This window comes from Camelus ferus, chromosome 33 (genome assembly GCF_009834535.1).
Source record: "Camelus ferus isolate YT-003-E chromosome 33, BCGSAC_Cfer_1.0, whole genome shotgun sequence".
NCBI lineage: Eukaryota > Metazoa > Chordata > Mammalia > Artiodactyla > Camelidae > Camelus > Camelus ferus.
Genome location: NC_045728.1, coordinates 20,123,347 through 20,151,088, shown reverse-complemented (window position 1 = coordinate 20,151,088; position 27,742 = coordinate 20,123,347). Strand labels below are relative to the sequence as shown.

Here is a 27,742-nt window from a genome sequence, read left to right as displayed (position 1 = left end):
GAGAATGATGTTAAAAGACAACGCATTTCTAAAAGACATTACAAAACCCAGAATTTATTCCAGAGCAGTCAATACTACATTGTGGAAAACCCTTTTTAAGGAGCTTTTCACTTCTCTGTTCCTTAAGGAATAGATTAACGAGTTCAGCATGGGTGAGACAATATTATTTAATATTTGCACCGTGGCACCAAGCAAGGGGTTGGGTGTGGGCTGCAGGTAGACAATGACTGCAGGTCCATAGGCACAGAGGATTGCAGTGAGGTGGGCACTGCAGGTAGAGAAAGGTTTCTGCCTGCCCTCTGCGGAGCGGATTCTCAAAATGGCAATCCCAGTGCGTGTGTAGGAGACACAAACACTGAACCGAAACATCAAAACCAGAAAGCTGACATTAGTGGAACCCACTCTCTGGGCCAGGGAGCTGTCAGCACAAGCCAGGGGTAAGACAGCGGGAATGTCACAGAAGAAGTAGTCCACCCGATTGGGGCCACAATAGGGTAACTGAAAGGTAAAGGAAGTCAGGATGGTGGCATGAAGACAACCCACTGTCCAAGCTGCCATGACCAAACCAACACAGGGTCCAGGTCTCATGATGAGCAGATACCTCAGCGGGTGACAGATGGCAACAAAGCGATCGTAAGCCATCACGGAGTAGAGGCAGCCTTCGGCAGAACCCAGGAAATGATAGAAGAAGAGCTGTAAAGCACATCCCTTATAAGAAATGGCTTTGCTCTGGCCAGAGAGATAGAGTAGCATCTTGGGACAGGTCACAGATGGGAACAACATGTCAAAAATAGACAGGAGTCCCAAGAAGAAATACATGGGGGTGTGAAGGGTAGAGGAGGGAACAATTGCTGTAAGGATGAGTAAGTTGCCAAGCAGGGTGAAGAGGTAAGTGAATGAGAAGATGGCAGAGAGCATAGTCTTCAGTCCCTCTGTCTGAGGTATTCCCAGTAGCATGAACTCATTCAGCTGTGTGTGGCTGCTCATGTTCCTGGAGGGACGGTCTGGGAGAGACAAAAGACAGAAAAACACGAATGTGGAGGCTGATTTGTGACAGACGCAGTACCAATATTCGTCATCACTAATCTTTGTTTAAACATACAGATGATGTCGAAATTAAGAGTTAGAAATTCTGCCAAGGACATTCAGGGGCCAGTAAAGCAAATCTATGCCTTCATATCTCGAGGGATCATATTTCTCCACTCATATGGCCATAAAGAAAAATGAAGCTTTAACATGGTGAAATACTGGATGGGATAAGAGAACAAATATCTCAATACTGAGTAAATGAACATAGTTTGACTAATGTCTGCAACCACTGCACAACAGTAAGTGCCCCGGAAGCCTGATCTTCCTGATTCGTTTTCAGATCACCTCTAAGTCATTCAAACACGTGATCGAATACCTTCTATATCTATCAAGCATCAATTTGAGAGTAAAGCATAGTGATACAACGCATTGATCATTAAGATTTGGGTTTTATTGATATCATTATAATTGGATATATTCTTTTTTTTTTTTTTTTTTAGCGTTTTCTTATTTGACAATATTCATTTAGCTGAGGAAAAACTACTGGTAGCAAGCCTGGTTATTATCATGAGGTTTTAGATTGTTTGGAGTCTACCAGCTAAGTCACATTATGTAGATGGTAGGTTTTAGGAAAGTCAATATATAATGATGTAGATACAGATATCTGGTATTTGCTAACAATGGAAAATTTTGAATCCAATGAATATCTTTAAATTTTGCAAATGTTTTGTGTATTTTTCTGATTAAAAATTATTTTGATAAAAATATAACATGAGATCTACCCTCTTACCAGATTTTTAATCGTACCAAATGATATTAACTACAGACACAATGTTGTACAGCAGATCTCTAGACTTCATTCATCTTGAGTTAGTGAAACCTTATACCTGTTAATTGGCAATTTCCCATTTTCCCCCATCCCTGCCCCTGTCAACCACCATTCTGCGTTCTGCTTCTAAGATTTTGACTATCAGTTTTATTTTAAAGGAAAAACAATGTACAGTGTGAAACAGCTGGTAGGGTGTGCTGTGGTCAGCTGTCTGCTACAGTGCTTGATTTTGTGAATCAGCCAAGAAGAGATGCTGCTTTCACTGAAGTTTTTACTGGTATGATTTGATTTTGAGAGAGCAAAAGTGTAAAAAAAATTGTCTAATTTTAATTGTCTGGGCTTCTAATTACAATCCCTGGTCATTTTCTATGATTTTCTCTTATAATTAACAGTTACTGATTGATAATTTTGTCTTCTAAAAAAATGAAAGTAGTAAGATAGGTTAATACTATCCATGTATATAAAAGAAATTCTGATGACCTTGAGTTCAGGTTCTACTAGACTACAGGTCTCTGAGAGTAAAGACTGTAATTTGTCATTATCTGAAATATTTATCACAGTGCCTGTGAATAGCTGGCATTTAACTATTTGTTAGACAAGTGAAATAAAAAGTTGGAGATTAATTTATGGATATGCTTTGACTGTAAGTTCTATGAAGATACCTTGTTTATTCTTGTTCCGCACTGTACCTCTATGACTTAGGAAACACTAGAACCCAATAAATGTGTTTTTTCAATAGAACTTTAGAATGCTCTGAAATGATTCCTTTTGTCTTTAGACTACTATCAGCCTTTTTTTTTTAAATTAATGATTGTAGTGAGTCTGCTTTTACCTTGAGAATCCATGCCTAATAAAAGGAAGTTAGAGATTCTTCTAAATGTATGGTATCTAATTCCTGAACTGGGAAAGACAGGATGGATGAGCCTTGAACTTCTTCATAACTGCTGGAAACTGGTAATTTCCTCTTGCTGGAGGAAAAAAATATATAAATGATAGGTGGAGGTACAGAGTTAAGGAAGGATAATGGAGCTCCCTCAAGAGAAGGAAAAGGAGACAGTCATGATTACTGGAAAATTCTGCAACAAAAAGAAAAACGTGAAAAATGAATTAGTGTAAGAATATCTGAAATAGTACAAAAATTATTCACACAATCATAGGTTCTAGATTTAGACCATGCATTTAGTTTATATGATATGTAGAACTAGGATAGCATCATCACAAGATATATTAATGCAATTTATTTACTTCATCATTATTGTTTTATGGTATCAGATCTATAGAGATGCTGTTTATTGTATTGGATTCTTTGAGGCTTTGGGTCCTTCTGGGTTTCTTGTTGGAGGAAAGCTAGTATTCTTCACTTTTCCATACTACTTTTGTCTGTTTCCAGTGAGGGGTCGTCTGGACCTGAAGTCAGTTTGCACTTGGGCTGAAGTTATGGAAGAAAGAATGCATGGCCACCGGGTGGCCGCCATGGTCTGGATTAGCCATCTTTTTACATAGCCATCCTCGCAGGCTTATGAACAATTTCTGGTAGGTTCAATGAACAGAGAGGGCTAATAGAATAACTGAGAGGAGGCAATGGTGGTAAGGAGAGATAAGATTTTTGATCTAGGCAGATTGGTTTTTGAATCTAGGCTCTTGCTTAATAATTTTGTGATTTTGCTAGGTTTCAGTTTACTTACCTCTAAAATAGGGAATGGTATTACGTTTTAAGAGTAGATTAAATGGATAGATTAAATGGGATAATGTAATGTGAGGCATCTAATACAGTGGCTGGCATATTGCAGGTTTCCAGAACCTGTTAATTACCCCTTTGGGCAAGAATGAAAACACTCCTGTAATGTACTGATTTAATATATGCATGCACATAGCTAATGCTAAATAAGTCACAGTTTGAAAGAAATGTTTAAAAAATACCCCTGGGTGCCCATTGGAGGTCTACTCTGAATAATGTTGAGGTGCAAAAATAATACATGAGATGGAGAAGAATGGGAACCATGGCTTAAGTATGTACCTTGCCCCCATACCCTGCATGCAAGCACCCACCCCTCTAAACCATTCAAAACACAGCAGAATGTGAATCATGCTAATACATTATATCAGTGACATGCAAGGTGAAACAGTCATATTTCTGTTGGTTCTAAATCAGTATAAACATTATTTTCTCTAAGATAAAAACTGAAATCAAAGAAAAACTGAGAAATATCTCATGAAAATAACACCATTTGTTTACCATGTTTTTTAAAACTGTCTTTATAACTACAAATATTATTTTTAAAAATCTTAAACATTCAAGCTCCTCACCATTTCTCGACTCACAATCAGACAGATTCGTAGCCATCAAAAGCACACATGGAGCCCGAGAATGATAATTCAAATAGTAATTTAGGGTTGATTCCACAGTTAGAAGTGGACACAACTTTCCTAGAAGATTGAATTCAAATGAAAACATTTGTCTCAAAAAGACACAACATGGCATATTAAAAAAGAACTTGGATTAGAGTTCTAAAAACACAAGGTCGAGTTCTGATTTTTGGTGGTGTGACTCTGGGCAAGTGGTTTATAATCCCTGAGCCTCAGTTTCTCATCTTTAAAGAAGCAGAAAGCACTCCCTGCACCAATGGCCTCAATTTTTACTAATCTTTTAAAGTTTATCATTCTAAGTAGGACACTTTTGAGAGCTATAGGGGTTATATTTAACAATTAAGGCAGGACAACAGGGGTAAGGAAAGTTCCTGCTAAACTAATGAATAGCCTCCTTCATATTATGTCCCTCACTTGTATCCTACAATCTTTACTTTGACATGTACCACTATAATTTTGCCCCTTGAAAATGTGAGATATTCTTATAATCATGCTTGGTAGACAGTCGGTACCCAATAAATGTTTGTTTTTGATTAACTGGGATAATACTTACATCACAGAACTGCTGTAAAGATTAAACACGATGTTCATGAAAGATTTTGATACATGGTGAGATGCTATGTAATAGTTCATTATTATTATACTTGCTATAGAGGGACCCATGGGAAGTAGTAACCTGTATAAATATGACAGTCAATGTCCTAAGCCTGATGAAGTCATTAGGAGAGACAGGGTAAAGTGATGATAAAATAGGGCTATTTTGAGAAATACTACATTTTAGGAAAAAGAGAAGAAAAGGGAGCAGTTTAAGAAGACATATATACGCTCCTCAGATCATTTGGAAGGGACCAGGAGAATGTCTTTTACCTGTCTTTGTTTCATAAAGATTATTGTTTTCTCCATGCCATAGAAATATATTTTTCCATGTCAGGGAACATAACCAGTTAATTGTTTAATCCTAAGCAACGATATACTGCTTGGAAGGTGTCAGATGCTAAATTAATGATTAAGGAACAACAACAGAACGAATAAATGAATGCATTTCTGCACGCTGTTTGACAGTGAATGGAGGAAAGGACTCTACTCATGGCCTAAAATGAGAGGGAAGCCCTTCATTGTGATTTCTTCCAACAATCCTTGCTACCCAGGACTCCAGAGTCGAGGTAAAAAGTAAAAATTAAAGAAGATGGGAAGGTGCTCTGAGCATTTACATAGTCGAAAGGGTCATGCCTGGCTCAATTAAGGAAAACAAATGTTTTTTCCCCCACCTTTTATCTTCAGTTTCTTCTATAAAGTTGTGACTCTTCACCCCGAAGGTCTCACTTCCCTAGGTGCTGTGGAATTGGACTTGGGTTCTCTGACTGTAGACCCCAGTGGTCTTTTTCATTCAGAATCATACAGAGAGAGGATGCTACGCATCTTATCATGGCTGCCCTATCATCTAGGGTGATTTCCTCAAGAGTTAGCAGGAGTAAATAGATCTCCTACCTTTGTAGGATTTTAAATGATCTCCTAGTCCCTCTGGAGCTCCATCCATGATGTATCGTGAGACTTAGGGAGCAGGAACCCTGACTATAGGGAGCAATTAAATGCTGGATGTTGAGAGTATTTATGAATGAGAAAATATTACACAGTAATCAAGATAATCTTTAAAGGAATTCAGAATCAAAGAGCTTGTGGGTCCTCCATGACCACCCTGTTTTTCACTTCTCACAGGCTTAATTCTAAGGTAAAGCCAAGTTGATTCTAATACATCAGAAGCTGATTCCTAGTTTTCTCACCAATTTTTGACCCTCTGGAGAGCAAGATATGCCCTTCCCTGATCCTCAGAGAGTTAGACCCTTGAGCTTCATCCTGCCTATCTCCTTTCACACTTCTTTATGCTTCTGGCTTGCTCAAAGAATATTTGCTTGTCGCTGATGACAATTGTTACTCTTAAGCAATAATTAGCATCTCTAAGGAATTTCTGACAACTAAGCGGCTTTGTGACGACAGCCATTATTCCTGTCTGTAACGAGAGCTGTCTTACCATGTAGAACACTTACCACTGGTTTATAACAAGAACTAAGTGTATAGTAGCCAGATGTGTATTTTATTTTTTTCAGTCCATCCTATCTTCTATGCATCCACCTATGATACATTTCTGCTGGGCCCAGTGTTCAGGTCATCTCTCCAAAGTTTGCAAGTTACTAGTAATTACAAAAAATGATGCCTATTAATGCTACTTGTGATCACAAGTAGCTCAGGTAATTATAAAACGTATAAGACTTGTGTTCCTTTTTGAGCAGCTGTTCATTTCATCTTTCTGAAAGCTGTTTCAAAATAGCTACAGAGGTTCACAGTCCTCTGGCCTAACAGTATATACAACCGTGGGCATGTGTATGTATTTATTCTTAATTAACAATGTTATACAGTTTGGGCATTTATTTACTTAAAAGTATACAAGTTTTAAGACTACATAAGGTATGATCAGAATGATAGGAGGTCTTAAATGATTTGCTATGGAAACATCAAAGGAGATAGAACAAATAGGAGACTTAAATAAAACTCCAATGATGATAAAGATGATAGATAAAGAATATAAAGACAGAAGAGCAGGAAATGAGAGGATGAACAAAACAGCTCATTGAAAGCCTGCTCTGAACCAGTGCTAAGCATTCTATGTGGTATCACAAATAGCTCTCGTTTCGGGAAAGGAAAAGACTCTCAGAACTGGATGAAAATAAGCAACATGCTATGATCAACATCCACTGGCATAATCTAAGGCACATGTGTTACACTGGTGGGTGCTGAAATGAGTTGGATAATGCTCTCACAATGCACGGATCTCTCTTTCCATTTTATGCACATATGCTTTTCATATTCAAAAGAAGACAGTGTGCTTAAAAGCTTACTCCTTTAACTGATCACAATCAGGTTTATTAGGTAGGATATGGGGGGCACAGAAGCTAAATAACTGTGATAAATCATAAAAGTCTCAGGGACTTAGGATCCTTCAGTCTTACTGCTTCCACCATTCTTAGGGGTTATCGCCCTCATCCTCAGAGTCCAATGGCTCGGAACATATCTACATCCTCTTCTCCCCGGTGAGCAGGAAGAAGGAAAAGGATGTGATGTGGTTATTGCATGCACACATCATTTCTTGTGTCTTGTGTCCACGGTTAGAACTTAGTCATAAGGTCACATTTAGCTCTAAGGGAGGCTGGGAAGTGTCTTTACTCTGAATGGCCATGGACTTGGCTAGCCTTGGGCTAAAGATGAGAATTGATATTAGAGAATACTTAGCGACATTAAGTCCCAAGGACAGATTTTTGGGTGGAGACACCTAATCTAAAGTAGCTTCTATTCATTCTCTCTTACATGACGTATTTTGTTCTCTGTAAGTACTTTTACCACCAGATATTATCTTATTTTTGCATTAATATTTCCTCCCTTGCAATGTAAGCTCCAGGTGGGTGAGGATTTTTGTGTCTTCTTAATTGCCGTAATGCCAGTATCTAGAATAATGCCACACACTGAGTCAAAGCCCAACAAATATTGGTTGACTAACAGAATGAATCACGTGTTTCTTTTTCAGAAGTTTGATCATTGGATTCCTTAGTTTCCATGGAAAGAGTGAAATCATTTATTGTGTTTAAAAATGAAGAACAGATAAATGCATTCATATTTTAATAACTATAAAGATCTGTTTAATTATGTAGATTGTGCCAGGTTCAGAGACTTTTCATATAATTATCCTTCCAACAGCAGGCATCATATGTACGTTTCCTGATTCAGTTCCTTCCAGCCAAGCGGCCATGGCTGGTCTGTGGCCGACTTCTAGTTCTAACCACTGTATCCCAGTTGGATTGGTGACGAACTCTGTCCACTTTTCCAGCTTCTCCCCACTGTGGCCGAGATGCTTCAGCCAAAAGGAAGAAGTTACACCCAAGAGAGAAACAATACCAGGTAATTTTTCCGGGAGAAAAGCATCAGTCCCTGTCACAGTTAGCTGGGTACAGGTAAGGAACGTGGTCCTAGCACCTAGCACTGCTGAAACAGAATGTGTGCTTATATGGTGCTTTACAGTACATGGATATCACATCCGTTAAGATTTACTGCATCTTTTAATTACCAGGAAGGTAACTTTGTTGTTCTCCCTGCTTTAGAGAGAAGAGAACAAACTCAGAGAGAGGAAGTGTGCCACAACAAATCTGCTGCAGAGACCAAAATCAAGCATATCATATACTCTTTACCAAACACACATTCTCTTTCTTTAAGCCTCAGGTTTAGTAGGTCATTTTGAAAGAGAGAAGACATAGGAAACTGATCACTTCTAGTGTCCTTCAGCCAAGACAACGAGCACAAATCCTCTCAGTTACTTACAGTGTTCACCCCCAAAACTTGATTTTACAATCACAGTGAACAACCCCTAAGTGACCTATGGCTGGAGGGCTTGGTCCCTGTGTGCACAGCCCTGGCTCCACATGCTGTAGGGAGACTGTAATCTTGGGACAAACGACTCAGATCAAAGCTGAGGAGTCAATGATGTGAAGCCGATAAAATTCAGGGCCTGGCACACAGTAAGCCTCGGTAATTAAGTCTATTACAGAAATATATATATTTTTAATGTTGTTGATGTTTTTACTGTGACAGTGTTTTTACTTAAACAAAACAGAACAAACCCTTCCCTTTGCCTGTCCTCTGATTCTTAGTGGAGACCAGGCAAAGGAAAAAAGCAAACATTCCAGGGTTGAAAAATTTTCCCTTCCTCCAGAGAAAAGAGAATGTTAGAATATTTGATTAAGAATTTCCTGTCGATCTCTTAGTCACGGAGTCACCACATTATCACCCGGTCCCTAGGAGGGGGCGGGTCTTCCTGGAAGTGTTGTCTGCAGCTGTTTCCCCCTTGCGAGACTCTGAGCGCTGACTCTGAGCGAGCGGGACCGGAGAAGGTAAGGGAGCCGGCTGCCTGCGCTGGGCCTGCATCACACCTCTGGCCCCGGAGGACCAAGACCTGCCTATTCTCACTCCCTTTCCCCATCTTTAAATCTTTTGGGTCTTGTTTTAACTGCAAGCCCAAGAGTGGGGAATTCAGTCCCTGGAGCGCGATCCCCCTCGGGTTTCTGCAGGTTTGGCAGTTTAGGGGGAGCTGAGGGGGAGTTAGCCACTTCAGAATAATCTCAAGACTTCTCTTCCTACTCTGCTTCTCTTTTACTTTCCTTTTTTCTCTTTCATTCTTTTTTATTTTTCTTTTTTTCTTTCTTTCATCTGAACAATTGATGTTTTCTCAAATTTATATAATTTCGTGCTGTGCAAACGGAGCGTCAAGCCTTCTCCCCCAACTGCCCCTTCTCACCCCAATCGGACTGCAGCCCCTAAACCCTTCTACATAGAAATTGAAGACCAACTCTGGTCCCTTCTGTTAATATTAGGCGCTGAAAATCTTAGGACTGAACATTTAAAGATTAATTCACTCTCTGTTTCTATCTAAGCCCCACTTTTAACTCACTCTTCCGGATTCCGGGTTCTCCACTTCACCCCTGCAACAGGCTGCAGGGTGTGGCCGGCTGCACCACCCTGGGCCAGCTGTCCCCTGCTGCCCGCCCTGGGGCTGAGCGTGGGGGCCAGGCTCCCGGATTCCTGAGGGTTCCTGAGGGCCGCCTAACCTCAGCCCCGGCTCAGTGTGCCACTCTCCCCTCCCAGCTGCCTGCGACTCAAGGCTTTGACCTGTGACCAGCCTTTGCCTACCTGTTGCTGGGTGCATTTCTGCAGTTCCATCCTGAAGGGCAGGGAACTAACTCCCATCCAGCATCATTTGTCCTGGGAGGAGTGGGGGAGAGGGTGGAGAAAAGCCAGTTTCCCTCAGTGAGGAATTTGTTCTGGGGTTAGCATCAGGAGATAAGGCTGTTTCTTTGCAGGAGGTGCCCCTCTGCTGTTCTCTTCCCACCTGAACACCACCCTTGGGGAACACTGCCTAACCTGGGGGCTTCGGGTGCCTGACACAATTTCTTCAGCTATTGTACCCCATGGCACTCCCCGGCTTTGCTCCCTCCTGGGGTTGGAGATTCCTTCTTCTCCCAGCCCTAGCCTGTTCTACCAGGGAACCTACCCCAGCCAAGGGTCTGCATGGAAAGCTCTCCCCCATAGCTGACTGCCCTCTCTGTCTGTCAAATTGCGAGCCATTCTGGCACATTCAGTTTTTACCCAATTGCTCAAAATAAAAACAGACGCAGAAGGAAGAACTTATTTTATTGGTGCCAATTTGTGGCAGAGGCAGAGGGGCACAGGATATAAGAAACATGATTGTCATCAGTTAGACTAGCAGCATGGACTGTGCTCTGGGCTGGGGTACGGTGTGATGCTTTCAGTGTGATTGGGGTGAGCGTAGAAGGCCGAGAAATAGCCCTGCCAGGAGCTTCAGAATCCTTGACCAGAGGATTGATCTACGAAGGAAAGCTGCCTTGCACAAGAGCTCTTGTTTTTCTGGCTTGTGGGTTCCTGAGTGAAAGCTGGGGTTCCCAGTGACTCACCTGTCTCTCAGATTTTTGGAGAAGCACATTAGTTTCACTTTCCTTCAGCATTCTCTGCATTCCCGGAAATTCTGTTTTAGCTCCTTTAAGGTTTATTTTCAGTGAAAATTCCCCTTGATGCTGAAGACTGCAGCTCTGGTCACCTTTTGCCAGAGTAGGGAGAGGCAGGCTCACAAGTGCTTCGGTTCGGAAGTTCCAGAGGGCAGCTCCCCGGTGGTGTGAAAGCCAACAACCAGGACCAGCTCAACCTGTTGATTTTGTGGATAAAGGAATCACACTGTGAATCACGGTTTATGTACATGAACTCACGTCTTTGTTAACATGTCACATGAAATGGTTGTCTACATTGTAATACAATTTGGAAGATATGTTTAGAGTGGCCTGATTTAAAATAGAGGACATGCTGTGTGTATTTTTAATATATATATATGTATTAGAATATTTTGGACAGGGAAAACCAACAGTGTCCTCAATTATGAGCCCCAAAGAAAAGTCACAAGGTCAGTGATCCACGTTGCAGGGTTAGGCAGCCTCCTCTGGCAGCTGTCTGAACAGCATGATACAAAGTAATGGCAGAGGTGTATCTGACAACAGTGACAACAGTGACAACAGTAACAACACTAATGTCCGTCAGCATTGATGACGTGTTTCTGATAGGCCAGGCGCTCTTCCGAGGACTTCACGTGTATTCACATATGCATATATGATGTTTAGGTATTACGGTTTTCATTTTAGAAAGAGGGGCTAAGCTAATTATATTTATTCAGTATTCCTAAGGAGCGGTGTAGTAAATAAATGAGAAAGTGGAGGCAGAATTTGAACCAGCCTCAGGGCATTTCAGAGATTTCCTGTTTCGTGGGTACTTAGGGAATCTACAGCTTTCCCGCCTGGGTGTGGCGTGTAGAAGGAGCCTTACTAGTAACATCTTTTTCTCCTCCTTTCCAGCGTTTTCTAGCTTCCTAGCTCCATCATTAAGCCTCGGAATATATTCTTATGCCAGAGAGCAGCACGTAAGGTCCTGGTACTTGAGTGGATAATTCCCAACCTGTCTCTCTGTTCACCGTGTCTTTTCCACATTAACCCTGCGTCACCATGGTGTGCCCCTGTGGCCTGCTAACCCGCCAGGAGGAGCCAGGTAAGCCTGATTTGTGACTCCTACCTGCCACTGCGTCTTTGGCACTGAGCACAATGCCCAGCCTGCAGGAGGTGTTCTATTAACGTTTGTTGAACTCCTGAACTCTGGTCTATCCCCAGTACCACTGAAGAGCATCTCTGTGACCTTGTCCATTTGTGAGTTTGTGGCTGGCGTGTCTGCAACCTTAAACTATGAGAATGAGGAGAAAGTTCCTCTGGAGGCCTTCTTTGTGTTTCCCATGGATGAAGACTCAGCTGTCTATAGCTTCGAGGCCATGGTGGATGGGAGTATAATTAAAGCGGAATTACAGGACAAGACGGAGGTACTAGGGATAAGTACTTCATCTCCTTCCTTCTTCTCTCCCTGACGCATACTCATCAGGGTCTCCAGCAAATGCAACGTCACAAAAGTGCTGATACCGAATGCTTTCATTCACTCCCCCTCTAACTGCCATTTTCCTAAAATCATTTGGAGGGAAAGTCAGTCAGAGGCGCTTGAAGTAGAGCTGTGAACTTGGCAAGACCAATCATGGTCCCTCCCCACCAGTCTTTGTTTTCTGTACCAATTGCATCTTCGTCAGCCACGCCGCCTTGCCCTCCCTGTTCTCCTTAGGCACATGCCAACTATGAGAACGCCATCAGCCAGGGCCACCAAGCCTTCCTACTAGAGGAGGACGACTGCTCCAGGGATGTCTTCTGTTGCAACGTGGGGAACCTCCGCCCTGGGTCGAAGGTGGCGCTCACCCTCAAGTACGTGCAGGAGCTGCCCCTGGAAGCAGATGGGGCTCTGCGCTACGTGCTCCCAGCGATCCTGAATCCTCGCTACCAACTCTCCGGTTAATATCCTCTTCTTTTGAATACTATTGGTGGGAGATAGAATTGCGGAAGCCCTTGCAAGGTTGTAGGGTGCTAAAACATGTGGGAAGGGGAAACAGAACTAAGGGAACGTTTTGTAGGATGCCCTGAGGACAGCTGCCTTACAATGAAGACTCCTGTGGTCCCTCTGGAGGACCTGCCCTGCACAATCAGCATGGTTGCCACTGTCAGTTCCCAGCACGGCATCGAGAGGACTCAGTCCAATTGCTCCTTGAGTCCTGTTGAGTACCTGGGGGATAATAAGACTTCTGCTCAGGTAGTTCAGGAGAGCATTATCGTTGCCGGTACCCCTTTTCTTTAGATCCTGACCTTGGTCTTCACTGAATTCTTCCTAAATGTTCCTTCTTCTTCTTAACCCAGAGGGAATCACACTGTGCTCCTTCCTTAACCCTCTTTAATCTCCAGAGCCTTCTCTCCTTTCTTGCCCCTGCTCCTGGTCATGCTCCCTTGTGGCAGCAGCCTGGAGCCCTCGGCTATGACCTCAGCCTCATAAGCAGTGACAGTTCTAGCATGGCTCCTCTGTCTGCTCCCAACTCAGGTTTCCTTGGCTGATGGACACAAGTTTGATCGAGACGTGGAACTCCTGATTTATTATAGTGAGGTGCATGCCCCCAGCATAGCCGTGGAGATGGGGGAACCCGAAACAAAGCCAGGTATTTTCTTTCTCCTTTGTGTTACCTCCTAAGGGGTAATTTTTTTGGAATTATCTTCAAATTACCCTCAGTTTTCTTTCCTTCTATCCAGCAGTGGGTAGGACATTGACATGGCTTACACTGCGATGTGCAAAAATGGTTAAGTTCAGTGAGTATCATCTGGTTATGTTTTGTAGGCAATTTAAGTGGATCAGCAGGTAACTGAACAAAGGACATGAACAAATAATTCACAAGAGGAAACACAGCTAATTTACAAACAACTGTGACAATGATCAGTCTCTATAAATACAAATAAAAATAAAAATAAAATTAAAATAATGATGTGACATTTTCACTTTTCAAGTTATGAAAGATTTCCAAATCTGATGATGCCTCATGCTTTAAAAGGTGTGGTGAATTTGGAACTCAGAGATTGCTTGAAGCAAAATAATTTGGCATCAGTCTTTTGAGAGGAAATGTGGCCATATGTATCAAAATACATGTTTATTTTGGTAATTCTAATTTCAGGAATCTTACATAGGAAAATAAATCTAAGTATAAGTTAAAAATGCACTAGTAAACAATCAAAATGTCTTACTGCGGCTAAATTCACTATGCTAGATGTATTTGACATGTCATTATGTGGCTACTTAAACAATGTACATTGATAGGTTGAAATATTATGGAAAAAAGGCTTCCAAAGAATGTTAAAAGTGAGTTATGTAAATAGATTATTACTAGGAAATAACCTATGCATTGGGAAAAACATTAAAAACAAAAAAAACAGGAAGTATGCAAGTAGTAAACGTGATTAGATGACAACTAAATTTACTTTTTTAACTTTTTAAATCTAATGAATAACTTCTGCTGATTGATTCATGCGTCTTCATGTAATCTCACCTGGAATTCTGTTTTATTGCAGTAAAATTTATATAACTTCAACTTTACCATTATAACTAATTTTATGTATGTAATTTCACTACTTTAAGTACATTTCACCTTGTTGGGCAACCACCATCACCATCCACCTCCAGAGCTTTTTCATCTTGTGTTTGTTTCTTAATTTCTAAGGCTGTGTTTAGTTTCTTAACGTTTAGTTTATTAATTTCTTTAGTTTCTTGTTTCTAAATTTTCCTTAATATATGCGTACTGTTCCTTGTAATTATAACGGGTGTAACCCCTGTCAGTCTGCTGTTCTCTTGGGGTCTTCCTGGGCTGCCAGGCCTCTGCATTGCAGGGACCGTGACGCATGGCTGGAGGAATACTGCTGCTTCCAGTTTTCCACGTTGGTGGAATGGAAGCATCCTCGGAGACCGTCATGAGCAAAGTCCTATGGCTTGGGTTAGGCTCTTGTATATCTACAACTGCTGTGACAGTTCCCTGTAGTTGGTCTTCTAGGCCATCCTTCTTTCTCACTGACAAGGTAGCTGCACGCTCGAGCTCATGAATTGGGACTCCTTAGTTTGCCCTCACTTGTTCAACCATTTTTCCTCAGGAGAAGCTGCTGGTGCCAAAGCTATTCGAGGAGCTCCCAGCTTTAACCAGGTTTGCAACAGCTCCTCTTCCAGGAAGCCCTCTGCTCTGTTTGTACACTGGTTACCTGATTTTGTCCTTTCCTTTTGGGGAGTTCTCCCTTGAGTGTCCTTGACCTTCTCCCACGACAGTGACCTGGTCTTTAGTTAGGATTATTTTAATCCACCAGAGAAAGTTTTATAATGCTGGACCTCAAACAGTAAGGACTGAGATGTCAAGCCCTTTCTTTCCAAGATACTCCCCTGGCCCCTGGGCAGAATTCCTCATCTGCTCCCAGCTCTGCAGGCCATAGGGGGAGATCAGGGGCAGCCTTTATGAGTCTTGTGAATCCCTTCCAGCAGGGCCGCTTAAATCTTGCTTTCTAGATCATGTATTTGGTCAAGATGACTTGCTTTGTCCATCTATCCAAAGTAGCAAAGGACAACCGCCTGCCCGGCTCACTGAAGTCATTTAGAGTTCTGCCGAATGGAGCATAACACTAAGTGACAGAAATACACAGGATATTTTTAAAAAATTAGAATGTACTTTCCTTATTAAGAACATGTTTAATAAAAATAAGTACATAAAGAATTTATTAATTTATGAGATTATTATTAAGAGCTTAAGCTGAGTTGAGCCTTAGACCGAGCTCCTTAAGGGTATTATATCATTTAATCCTTAAAATACCCTTAAGGTAGATATTACTACCTTGATTCCACAGATGAGGAAACAGGCTAGCAAGCAGAGGAGTTAGGGTTCAAAATGCCTTGTTTAAAAAAGGGGAAGCTGAGGTGGAAATAATTTGAGCCATGCCAAAAGAATTACAGTAGACAATACATATATAGTGTTTTCTGTTTACTGGCGTTGTTTGAACGGTTTATAAATATTAACTCATTTTATTGTCACGGCAGCCTTTCTCACTTCCCAGTACAGTGTCGGCCCTACTACAACCACCTGTCTCTCAGAATGGAAAGGAACTGACCTTGTCCATTTAAAAAAAAAAAAAAAAAGCTTCTCTTCCATTATATATCCAGAGGTCTGGATTATGTAAGGGTTATTTTTTAATCCATGTTCTATCAAATATTTGCTGAGCCACACCCATTTTATTTGGAAACCAGTTTGGTTATTGAGGTATTCCACAGTCAAGAGATTGAACTGAGCCAGGTCCTAGAATCCTTCTGAATTCCAGAGCTGCTAACAGTTTAGACCTATAATCCTGGAATTGCTTTATAAAAACAGGACACTGGAATTTAATTCTCTGTCCTCTTATATCCTCCAAGCTGTAAACTAGAGTTGATATAACCCAGTCAGTCTCATTTCTTCTCTTGCATCTGTTTTCAGTCACTCCTCAAAACAGAATCACAGCCGTGGCTTTAGCAAGTTGGTGGCATCGGCTAGGCTCCACGGTCTCCTCCATATTATAATTTGGACGATGCTAGTATTAGAGTCCGGCACGTATTTTAGTGCTTCTCTTTCTTTTTTCTGGAGAACATCAGTGAGCGCTTCATACCCAAAGCAGAGGGACATTCGGTGCCACGTATGACACTTACACTCTCAGCTCTTGTAAACTGTCAACGTGAGAATCGTCCACATGAGCCTCAGTTTTTCAAAGCTGAAATGAAGACTTAAGGACCCATGCAATACATTTCCCATTTATTTGATTTGCAGAGAAGGTGTCTGTGCAAATAAAATAGCTTCATTCTTCTGGCAAATGCTGAGACATTGTAACTTAATGTATTTCACTCCCAGCTGCTAGGAGATTAGGTACAGTATTTTAATTACTGCTTGTGTGTTGTAACCTCTGCCCTCTTTCTTCTCTTTCAAATCTGTTCTGCTTCTATACCTTTTATGTGTGTGTAACTCACCTCAAACCCTTTGCCAGCAGATACAGTATAAAGATCAGACTGTTGCAGATTTGTGTTTTCTCAGCTCCTTCTGTAACTCATCACATTTGATTCTTCAGGTCTTTAGGATTCTTGAGTTCCCTTTTGTCTTACAGCATCCTTATCCTTTCTGAGTAGATAGTTTGTTGGGAGACCCAGTTGCAATGGTGAGTTTCTACCCAAATATCCCAGAAGCTCAGCCATCAGCTGCCTGTGGAGAATTTGTCTTCCTCATGGACTGTTCAGGAAGTATGCAAAGCCCCATGAGTAACCAAAATAAATCTCAGCCACGCATCGAGGCAGCCAAGGTAAAACTAGTGTCTTTCTTTTTCTGGTCACTTGCTCAAGTGGGAGTGAATCTCAGGGATGAAATTAGGGTCCATCCCTCATCTGAGCTACAGCTAACGTGGCCACTGTGAGGCTAGCCTTGGAATATAAGGGCCCAGAGGCATCAAAGGGGGTAAAAGCCACTTCTCAAGAGTTAGGTTGGCTGGGTCTGTGTGTCTGAAAGGATCCTTTCTCAACTGTCTCAATTTTCTTCCTGCAGGAAACACTCATTTTGATTCTGAAGAGTTTGCCTATTGGCTGTTATTTCAACATCTATGGATTTGGATCTTCTTATGAGGCATTCTTTCCGTAAGTTTCTAGAAAAGCCATAGAGAATCCAAAAAGACACCTTAAAGAGAGGACTAGATTGTTAAAGGGGTTACTGGGGAATTGACCTTGGCATTGGACGTGTCGGGTAAGGTGGTTTACCTGACCTCACGATTCAGGGACTTAGTCCTGGGCAGTGTCGAGCTATCATGTCACTAGGCGTGTTTATTTTTCTCAGGAAGAGCGTGAAGTACGATCAGCGTACCATGGAGGAGGCACTGAGGAGAGTTAAGCTTATGCGGGCTGACCTAGGGGGTACGGAAATGCTGGCGCCACTCCAGGCCATTTATGGGGGACCGTCCATCCCAGGCCACCCCCTACAGGTGAGAATTGGAACAGAGCCAACAGAGGGGACAGAGAGGGTGGAGTCTCTGTTCAAGAATCGCTAGCTCTGGGCTTCATGGCAGGATTGTTGAAATACGGTATGTAATTTAGTCTTACATAATAAAGAGACTAAGACAAGGGGCATTTAATAGGATTCCTTTTCCTTAGCTCTATGTTATGGACTGTGAACCATGGAATTGCTTTTGTGGAGTGCCACAGATGCCTTGGATGAAACTAGTGGGGGATGCTGACTATTTCCAGGGCTGTGAACAGACCATGTGAGAACATGGTGCAGGTGACTATGGAATATTAGAAATTTCCTGTGTGAAGAGGCATCAGGGTCTCTGGAATGAAAAAACTGGGTTTTTCAAGGCCAAATTCTGGTATCTTTAAATAACCTTCACAGAGACTTGATGAACGTCTTCTTTCCTTCTCCAGCTATTTGTGTTCACAGACGGAGAAGTTTCCAACACGTTTAGGGTAATTAAAGAAGTTGAGAGCAATGGTCAAAAGCACAGGTATGAAGAGGATGTGATCTTAGTTTTATTACCAACTGACAATATTTTTCTATTTATTTTTCTCTACTAAAAGAAAAAAGTAATTTTCTAAGTAACATCAACCATACAACAAAATCATTGCCCTCTTTTCTCTCTAAACCACAATGGAAACAAAAATTGAACAGTAAGACTTTTTTTTTTCTCTGCTTATAAACATTTTTATCAAAGTAAGACATACAGAAAACCATACAACTATAAGTATACAGCTGGATACATTATCAAAGTGAACACACGTGTATAATCATCACACAATTGAAGACCTAGAATGTTTCTAGTACCTCTATCACTACTCTTTTCCATCACATCCCACTTTTAATCACTAACCACTTTTTCCCCTCTAAAGGAAATAGCCTTCCTGACTTACAAAGGGTTATTTTTGCTTATTTTTGAATGAAAGTAAATGAGTGATACAGCACATTTCTGTTTCTGTGTATTTTGCTTCTCTCCCTCGGCTGTATGTTGAGATTCATACATATTTTACTTGAAACCATAATTTTCATTGGTGTATAGTATTCCATGGGATGATTATACCATTTCACTTACTGATTCTACTGCTGATGGACTTCGGTTTAGTTGTTAAAAATATGCTTCTATGAACATTCTTGTACATGCATTTTCTGTACATACTTTTTTGTATGTACATATATATTCATGTATACATATTTATATTCATATAAATGAGTGTATATGCATAATATACATACACACACACACACAAATATTGACATAATTGTGGAATTGCTTGGGAATGGCAAGTACTTTTCCAGTTTACTATACTAATTTAAATTCACATCAGCATTGCTTGAGAGTTCCAATCGCCTCATTTCCTATCCAAAATTTGGCATTGTCATTTCAAATTTTAACTAATTTTGTGGGCATGTAGCAGTAGCTCATTTCACTTTTAATTTACATTTTTTCAATGACTAATGAAGTTGAGCACCTTTTCATATTTACTGACCACTTATATGCTGTTTTTTTTGTGATGTATCTTCAAGGCTTTCCTATTTTTTTCTATTAGATTTTCCTTTTTTATGGATTTGTAGTCCATGCTACAGTTTAGGTACAAGCACTTTGTTGATATGTTCTAGAAATATATTTTCCCATTCTACAGCTTTCCTTTTCACCCTCAGCATAGTATCCTTTGATTAACAGTTGTTCTTAATTTTAATATAGTTTGCTTTTTCAGTCTTTTCCTTTATAGTTAGTGTTTTTGTGTGTCCTGTTAAAAAAGTTTTCCCTGCTCAAGGTCGTGAAGCTATTTTCCTTTGTTATTTTCCAGAAGTTTTGTTATATTTTCTTTTATAGTTAGATCTACATTTCACCTGGAATTTATTTTTGTCATTATGTATGGTAGGGGCCAGGTTTCATTTTTTTTTTTTTTAATGTGAGTATCACACTGACCTTGTATTTTTTATTGAAAAGTCTGTCTTTTCCTCACTGATGTGCAGAGCCATTTTTGTCACAAATAAGCTTCTATGTATGTATGGATTATTTCTGCATCCCCTGTTCCATTCCATTGGTCTATTTATCTAGACGTGTACCAGGGTTCCAGCATGTAAATTAATGCAACATTCTGAAATCTTGATTTTCAATAGAGTAAGTCCTCAACTTTGCTATTTTTCAAGGTTGTCTTAGTTATTCTTGACTCTTTGTATTTTAAAATTAACTTGACAGTTTTTACCAAAAAAAGGAGCTGGTTGATATACTGATCATTAACTTTATAGGTCAGTTTTGGGAGAACTTAGTATTTACTATATTGAGTATTCCAATGTATTTACATGGTATTTCATTCCATTTATTTAGGTCTTTCTTGATTTTTCTAAATATATGTTTCTAATATTTTATTAAAAAAAAATTGAACCTATAGAGAAGTTGCAAGAATAGAACAATAGATACTCATATACCTTTCACCCAGGTCCACCAGTTATTAACCTTTTACCACATTTGCTTCACTAATTTTTACTTTTCTTCCTTTTTGTATTGCCCTTGAAAGGACCGCTAGTACAAACCTGAATAGAAGCGGTCACAGCTGGCATTACTATCTTGGATTGCAGAGGGAACATGTTCAACATTACATCAATAAGTGTGATTGCTTGCTATAAAGTTTTTTGTAGATATCCTTTATCGGCCCCAGAGAGCCAAGCGCTTCTCAAAGGAATGATTTCCCTGAGCCCAGATGTTTGCTCCCTCCCATACACAGAAAAGCGCTCAATTCTTTAACTTGAGATGCCTAGTTTTCCTTAACAGTAATCTTTAATGTTCCAACTACCTGGTCTTGGTTGTAAAACTCCTACATATCCTGGCTTCTCCCCTACCTCTTGGGAGCAGCCCCTCAGGGCCATCTGGGGGGCTGTCATCCTGGGCTCCAAGGGGCTGGAGTCCTCAGAAATGTCCACTGAGTAAAACATAACTCTCTTAGGCTGTGTGATTTTATTTCAGTCAACACATCCAAGAGACCCACCAGATTATAGCCAACAACAGCAAAAAAAAAAAAAAAAAAAAAAAAAAATATTCTTAACAGGCTCACAAGGACTCAGCTCAGAGGGACAGACAGAAATGCCTGCCCACTACACTAAGTGAAAGCAGTCAGCCGGAGAAAGGTAAATACTGCATGAACTCACTTACAGGCGGAATCTGAAAAATACAACAAACGAGTGAATACAACATATAAGAAGCAGACCACAGACACAGAGAACAAACTAGAAACTGCCAGTGTGGGGTGGAGGGATAGTACAGGAGTGGGGGGGTACAAACTACTGGGTGTGAGACAGGCTACAGGGTGTGCTATACAACACGGGGAATAGAGCCAATATTCTGTAACAACTGTAAATGAAAAGTAACCTCCCAAAATTGTATAAAATTAAAAAAAAGTTTAAGAATAAATCATGAAAAAAAAAGACATGCCCCCCCCATCAGTCTTTCCCTGAAAAAATCCTATTTGCATACGTCAGAAGCTGCTGCCCTGAGGGTCAGGCTTCTAATTCAGCATGTACTTAGGAGCTGACAGCCATCCTTCCCCAAACCCACAGAAGCGGGCAGGTGCCACCTCCATTTTCTCTGCCTGGCTCTCTATGTCCCGCTGGAAGAAGCCTGTGCACGCCTGGCACCCTGGCTTTTGCAGCTGCAGCCCAAAGGGCATACCACTCGATCACCTGGCTATGGTGGCCAGCAGGGCTTGAGTTCAGGGGTCCCACAGGGCTGTAATGACCAAAGAATCAGTTCTCAACCAGCTATACCCCAGGGCTCAGTGCAGAAAGAGCGGACGGATGGCAACACTCATCTCTCAGTCCTTCCCTGAGAGAGGCATGTTTGTATACTTTAAGAGCTGCTGCCTAAGGGTCCAGCTTCCAGTCCCCAGGCCCTGACAGAGATCCTCCCTTTGAGACATGGACAGATCCTGGCATGTCCTCAACTACTGGGAGCCACGAAGAACAAAGAAGGCAGCATGGACAATCACAGAGGTTTGAGAGACAAGCAAGAGCTTGGACCAGGCTGACCGGTAAGGCTCATCTCCTCCACAAGATCACTCTGCCAAGAATGGGAGAGGTGGGTGCTTACCTAAACGCACAGAAACCAATACAGAGTGCCAAACAAATGAAGAAAGAGACGAGTGTGCTCCAAACAACAACAACAAACAAACAAACAAAACAAGATAAAACTCCAGAATCAGACCTTAGTGAAATGGAAGTAAGTGATTTACCTGATACAGAGTTCAAAACAATGCTCATAAAGATGTTCACTGAGGTCAGGAGGACAAAGTGAGACTTTTAACAAAGAGACAGAAAATATAAGAGAATACCGAATAGAATCACAGAGCTGAAAAACACAATAACTAAACTGAAAAATTTCAAAAATGTGCTGGCTTCAGCAGCACATATACTGAAATGGGAACAAGGCAGAGAAGATTAGAGCGCCCCCTGCACAAAGGATGACATGCAAATTCAAGAAGCAGCCCAGATTGCATTTTTCTGTTTGGGAAAAGAAGAATTGTTAAGACTAAAGAGAAATTAAAAACCTAAAATGAATAACTATTTCCTCTTTTGCTGCTGAAAAAATGAAACTTCCTGGTATACAGTTGAAATATATATGATACTCTGGACTGGAGAGCAGTTCATCTGGTACAATGAAAGCATCACTGACCTTGATTCTAAATATTCATGATTCCATGAACAACGAACTTTTGAGTAACTTTTTTACTACCTGTTTACACCCAAAGTCTAAAGCACCTGATTAGATTAGAAAAAAAAAAAGAGAAATACAGTTTCTTACTCAAAACATAAGATCTCACTTTTGTCTGGGTGCTAGACCTTAATAATAAAATATATATTTTAAGTTTAAAACATTCCACAGAGGGATTCAACAGCAGACTACATCAAGTGGAAGAAGGGATAAGTAAGCTCAAAGACAGGGCAGTGACGTTTATCCAATCAGAGGATAAAGAAAGAAAAAGGAACAAAAAAGAGTGAAGATAGCTCAGAGGACCTATGGCGCACCTGTCAAGCAGAGCAGTGTTCCCATTACAGGAGTCCCAGAAGGAGAAGAGACAGAGAGAGGCAAAAGCTTATTTGAAGACCTGATGTCTGAAAACTTCCCTAACATGGGTAAAAGAAATAGAAATCCAAATCCAGGAAGCCTGGAGTAATCCAAAACACAGAAATCTAAGCAGACCAACACAGAGACACATTGTAGCAAAACTGTCCAAAGTTAAAGGCAAGGAGAGAATCTTAAAAGCAGCAAGAGAAAAACGTGTTACCCACAAGGAAAGTCCCGTAAGACTTTTTAGCAGTTTTTCCAGCAAAACCTTTGCGGGTCAGAAGGGAGTAGCATAATATATTCAAAGTGCAGAAAGAAAAGCAAATGACAACCAAGAACACTTTACCCAGAAAAGCTGCCCTTCAGAACAGAAGGGGAGATGAAGAGTTCTCCAGATCAGCGAAATCTGAAAGCATTCATCACTTCTAGACTGGCCTTATACGAAATGTTAAAGGGACTTCTTTAAGCTGAAAAGAAAGGGTGCTAATTAGTAACAGAAAGACATATGAAAGTATGTACAGGTAGGTGTGAAAGTAGGTAAAGATAAATAATACAGGTAAATTCAGAATGCTCTTACGTTGTAATGGTGGCGGGAAACCCTGCTACAACTACCCTATGTTAAAATGTTACTTTCATTTTGCAAAAAAGTAACTTGTCCAGGATCACAAACTTAGTGGTAGAATTTGAAGTCAAATTTAAATTTGACCCCACTACTGCTAGCCTCCTTGCCCACTGCACTGTTCCCTGGGAACCTAAGAAAAATCTGCTTGTTACACCGGGAGTTTCCGCTGAGGCGCCACCATAAGATAGGCGTAAAATTCCAAAGGGATGTGTCAGAATGAGGAGCAGACTTTGAGAAGAAGTTGGACCCCTGTAAAGTTACATCAAGGGTATGAAAGCATCGAGGCAGTGAAGGGTCCGAGAGGATATGTGAAAACAGGAAGGAGCAACTGAGTGCCGTGAGAGCCACCGATTCCCCAAAGGGAAGGGGCAGCTCCAGGCTGCAGAGAGCAGTTTCAGTGGGACAACTCATGCAGCCCAGCAGGTATCTTCTGAAGTTTATACTGTTTGTTTTTTATGAGGGGGAGGTGATTAGGTTTCTTCATGGATTTCTGCTTGGAGGAGGTACTGGGGGTTGAATGGGTGCAGAGCATGCGCTCTACCACTTGAGCTACACCCTTCGCCTTATCTTCTGAGGGTTAGAAGAAACAGTACACTAGAGTCTGACCCCTGCCTGAGAAATCTAAGGGGTGCTCATTCATTACAGTGTGACCAGCTGGGTGCCGCATGGTGACAGCCGAGGCAGCTGGGCTGGCTCACCCGGCAGTCCTGTTTTATGAGGCAAAGCACTGGTGAATGTTTTCCGCGGACCGAACATGGGCCCCAGTGGTAGAGAGAGCCAACCTGGACCCTGCCAGAATACTAGGGCTGAGAGATTAGTGGCAACCAAGGAAGAGAATTCATCCCACACATTACGGGCAGCATGGCCCAGCAGGAGACCCTCCCAACTGCCACCAATGAAGCCATAGGACAGTCAGTTTTCTATTTCTGCCAGACCCAGAGGTTACCGGGGGTCACCTGAAGCCTTATTCAATGAAAGTCTCCAGCCCCCTTTCCCCTTTCCCACTCCAAGCTCCAACTCCATCTTGGAGGAGTCAGTAGTAAGAGTAGCTAGTGAAGGAGGAGGAAAAAAGATCAAGAAGAAGTGAAGTCAACCCCACCCTCTTCCAGAGTGGGCGGGGTCCACCCACCGCAGGACCCGGCTGGCGAAGAGGAGACCTGCACCTGGAATGAAGGCTTTCTAATAAACTGGACTGAACATTTTCAACTGTGGAATCAGGGCAACCTAGAGTTACCTACTATTAGGTAATATATGCTAATATTAATCAGGAAAGCTATGAGCCTGCCCCTTTCATCCAGGAGCATGGGGAAAACTTGCTAACAAACTAAGGAAGACAAAATAAATTGCATTCAGCATCGTTGTCAACGTATCAATATATAAATACGCACTGGTGCCTACATCTCCCTCAGAAACCAAAGAAAGAACAGCTTCTTCATTTTTGCCCAAGATCTTATTTCCCCAAGGAGCTTCAACAAAAATCTATGGGAATCAAGTAGGAAAAGACACATCCTATAGTGCTATCCATCATTCATTTGTAACTCAGGCACCCATTAATTCTCCTTCCCAATATAGCCTAAAACTCAAAAACTTCAGGAAAATTAATGCATACAGATTGATGTCTCATGGGCCTTCCCACCCACTCAGCAAACATGCACATTCATGCTCTAATCTCAGTGATGTCTCAGGGCAATACCCCTGCTACATGAGCAAATAGTTAACCCCCAGTTGCTCACAAGAGGGGCAGAACCACCCCCTGGGGGAAATTCTGGAAATCTGTGGGGACATTATTCTAACAGGTGTAGTTGTTCCCAAGAATTAATCCATAAAAACATGATCTTTTCTTCTCTTCTGTGTTACAGCAGGGCATTCTATCAATCTTCTAAATTTCTGTGTGTAAGTAGGTTATACATTTTCTATGGAGTTCATTCTGATATTAAAAATGGCATTAAAATATTTATTATGAAAATGGGAACTGTCTGATGTGACTGAAAACAATGGGACTCACTGCTTTACACCGTTTATCCTGTCAAATTTTCTTTGATTTGTACATACATTTTCCAAATTATTTATCATGAAAAATTTCACACATTCAAAAAAGTCACAAGAACAATACATCGAATACATTTCCTTTTCCTCTGGATTCACTAGTTTTGATATTTTGCTTCATTTGCACATGCACGTGCCCTCCTGTGCTTCAGCAAGCTCTCCTGCGTGATTTTCCCCCTTAAATCATTTGAGAGCTACTTCATTCTTTGACACTTCATCCCTAAACACTTCAACATGCATCTCCAAAGAACAAAAGCATTCGCCTACACAACACAATGCAATGATTACACTCAGAAAATTTAACGTTGATAAAAAACTATTATCTAAGATACAGTCCCCATTCAAATTTTGCCAGTTGTTCCAAACAAATTTTGCCAACCATTCCTTATAGTTGTTTCCTTTCTTTTATTTTTGTTTTAAATACAGGAACTAATCAGGAAGCACCCATTGTATTTAGTTGTTGTATTTCTTTAGTTTTCGCCCATCTAATCAGTTCACTAGCTCCTGTGTCTTTTATGTCACTGACATTTTTGAAGAGTGTTGACCATTTGTTTTACAGTGTATCATGCAATTTAGATTGTTCCATGATGAGCAAATTGAGGTCAAACCTTTTTAGCTGGACTATTACATAAGTGATGCTGTGAGCTTCTCAATGCACCACATTTGAAGTAAAGGAAGCCATTTTATCCCATCAAGACAGAAATGCTAAATTTCGTCTTTTGGTTAAGGAAATAGCCACTAGATTTTTTTCAATGAGAAAGTACTGGTTTGTGTATGTATATAAAGTAAATTTTTAAAACTGTGGATCCTAGTGGTACTCTTCTAGAGAAGTTCTCAGCCCAAAAATGCAGGCAAGCCCACTCTTCACTACTTTTTACTTGCTGTTATAAACATTCCCAGAAGTTCAGTCCTTAAGATGTTGCTAGTAAGTTACCTTAGCAATATTCCACATGACTGTATTCTGTTACCATTCGTGTAAGAGATAGAATATTTGTTCCAAAAAGGAGATGTTTAAGTAAATATGGTAGATGAAAGTCAACTATGAACATATATTTATTTCATGCTTTCTTGTATTCTGATAGAATCAACTCTACTCTCTACCACAAATCGGATTTTAAATATGGCTGTATTTATGGCCCTACCCATCAGAGGCCCAGGACCAAGCTTCACCCAGCAGTGGGCAGATACCAGAAATAAGAAAATGACAATCCCAAAGCCTGTGGAAGGAATCCACAAACACAGGCCAGATTCTACACTGGGACCAGCTGGACCCTGGCCCTTGGGTGACAAGAGAGGAGTGTACTGCTGGGACGCATAGAACCCCTCCCACAGAAGGCCACCTCTCCAAGGCTGAGAAACGTAACTAACCCACCTAAAAATACAAGTAGAAAGATAAACAATATGAAGTGACAGAGGAGTATCTCCCAGGCCAAGGCACAAGATAAAATCCCAGAAGAAATAAGTGATGAGGGGATAGGCAATCTATCTGAGAAAGAGTTTAAAGTAATGATGGCCAAGATGTTCAGAGAACTCAAGAGGAGGATAGATGCACAAAGTGAAGACTTTAGCAAAGAGTTGGGAAATATAAAGAATACCCAAACAGAGGTGAAAATAAAATCACTGAAATGAATAACACACTAGAAGGAACCAAGAATAGACTAAATGAGGCAGAAGAATGGATCAGTGAGATAGTAGATTAGTGGAAATAACTACTGCAGAACAGAAAAAAGAAAAAAAGATTGAAAAGGAATGAGGATAGTTTAAGAGAACTCTGGGACAACATGAAACACACTAATATTCGCATTATAAGGGTCCCAGAAAGAGAAGAGAGAGAGAAGGGACCTGAGAAAAAGTTCGGACAGATAATAACCAAAAACTTGCCCAACTTGGGAAAGGAAACTCTCACCCGAGTCCAGGAAGCAGAGTTCCACACAGGATCAACCCAAAGAGGAACACACCGAGGTAAACAGTAATCAAACTGACAAAAATTAAGGATAAGGATAAAATACTAAAATCAGCAAGAGAAAAGCAACAAATAACATACAAGGTAACTTCCATACGGTTACCAGCTGTTTTTTCAGCAGAAACTCTATAGGATAGAAGGAGTGTCAAGTTATATTTAAAGTGATAAAAGGGAAAAACTTACAAGCAAGAATACTCTATCCAGCAAGGCTCTTGTTCAGATTTGATGGAGAAATCAAAAGCTTCACAGATAAACAAAAGCTAAAAGAT

General features: G+C 40.9%; 2 protein-coding genes and 1 non-coding gene across 7 annotated transcripts; 2 read left to right on the top strand and 1 right to left on the bottom strand.

Annotated features, from left to right (window-relative positions):
- On the bottom strand, positions 1-10,893 carry LOC116661109 (olfactory receptor 148-like). 2 transcript variants are annotated; one of them, XM_032472362.1, is made up of 3 exons: positions 10,738-10,893; positions 2,691-2,826; positions 1-1,004 (listed from the first exon to the last, which is right to left on the bottom strand). In XM_032472362.1, the coding sequence occupies exons 2-3, from the start codon at positions 2,701-2,703 to the stop codon at positions 55-57; spliced, it is 963 nt and encodes a 320-aa protein (XP_032328253.1). In that variant the 5' UTR covers positions 2,704-2,826; positions 10,738-10,893; the 3' UTR covers positions 1-54. The 2 variants fall into 2 exon arrangements, with proteins under 2 accessions (XP_032328253.1, XP_032328254.1); XM_032472363.1 differs by lacking the exon at positions 10,738-10,893 and having other exon boundaries at positions 2,691-2,947.
- Positions 9,073-27,742, top strand: LOC116661108 (von Willebrand factor A domain-containing protein 5A-like). 4 transcript variants are annotated; one of them, XM_032472357.1, is made up of 12 exons: positions 9,073-9,159; positions 11,683-11,872; positions 11,992-12,194; positions 12,485-12,707; positions 12,828-13,003; positions 13,286-13,400; positions 13,492-13,548; positions 16,913-17,082; positions 17,322-17,410; positions 17,607-17,751; positions 18,191-18,270; positions 26,593-27,742. In XM_032472357.1, the coding sequence occupies exons 2-12, from the start codon at positions 11,830-11,832 to the stop codon at positions 26,705-26,707; spliced, it is 1,416 nt and encodes a 471-aa protein (XP_032328248.1). In that variant the 5' UTR covers positions 9,073-9,159; positions 11,683-11,829; the 3' UTR covers positions 26,708-27,742. The 4 variants fall into 4 exon arrangements, with proteins under 4 accessions (XP_032328248.1, XP_032328250.1, XP_032328251.1 ...); XM_032472359.1 differs by lacking the exon at positions 26,593-27,742 and adding an exon at positions 20,303-20,858; XM_032472360.1 differs by lacking the exon at positions 13,492-13,548.
- On the top strand, positions 22,165-22,272 carry LOC116661226. The gene has a single exon (XR_004317044.1). It is a non-coding gene; the product is annotated as a U6 spliceosomal RNA (small nuclear RNA).

What these genes read in the sequence shown, in the direction of transcription:
- LOC116661108 (XM_032472357.1), top strand. Translation starts at nt 11,830, where the DNA reads ATGGTGTGCCCCTGTGGCCTGCTAACCCGCCAGGAGGAGCCAG. An exon ending in AACCCGCCAGGAGGAGCCAG is followed by an intron (nt 11,873 to 11,991) that starts GTAAGCCTGATT and finishes GTCTATCCCCAG; the next exon opens with TACCACTGAAGAGCATCTCT. An exon ending in TCCCAGGCCACCCCCTACAG is followed by an intron (nt 17,752 to 18,190) that starts GTGAGAATTGGA and finishes TTCCTTCTCCAG; the next exon opens with CTATTTGTGTTCACAGACGG.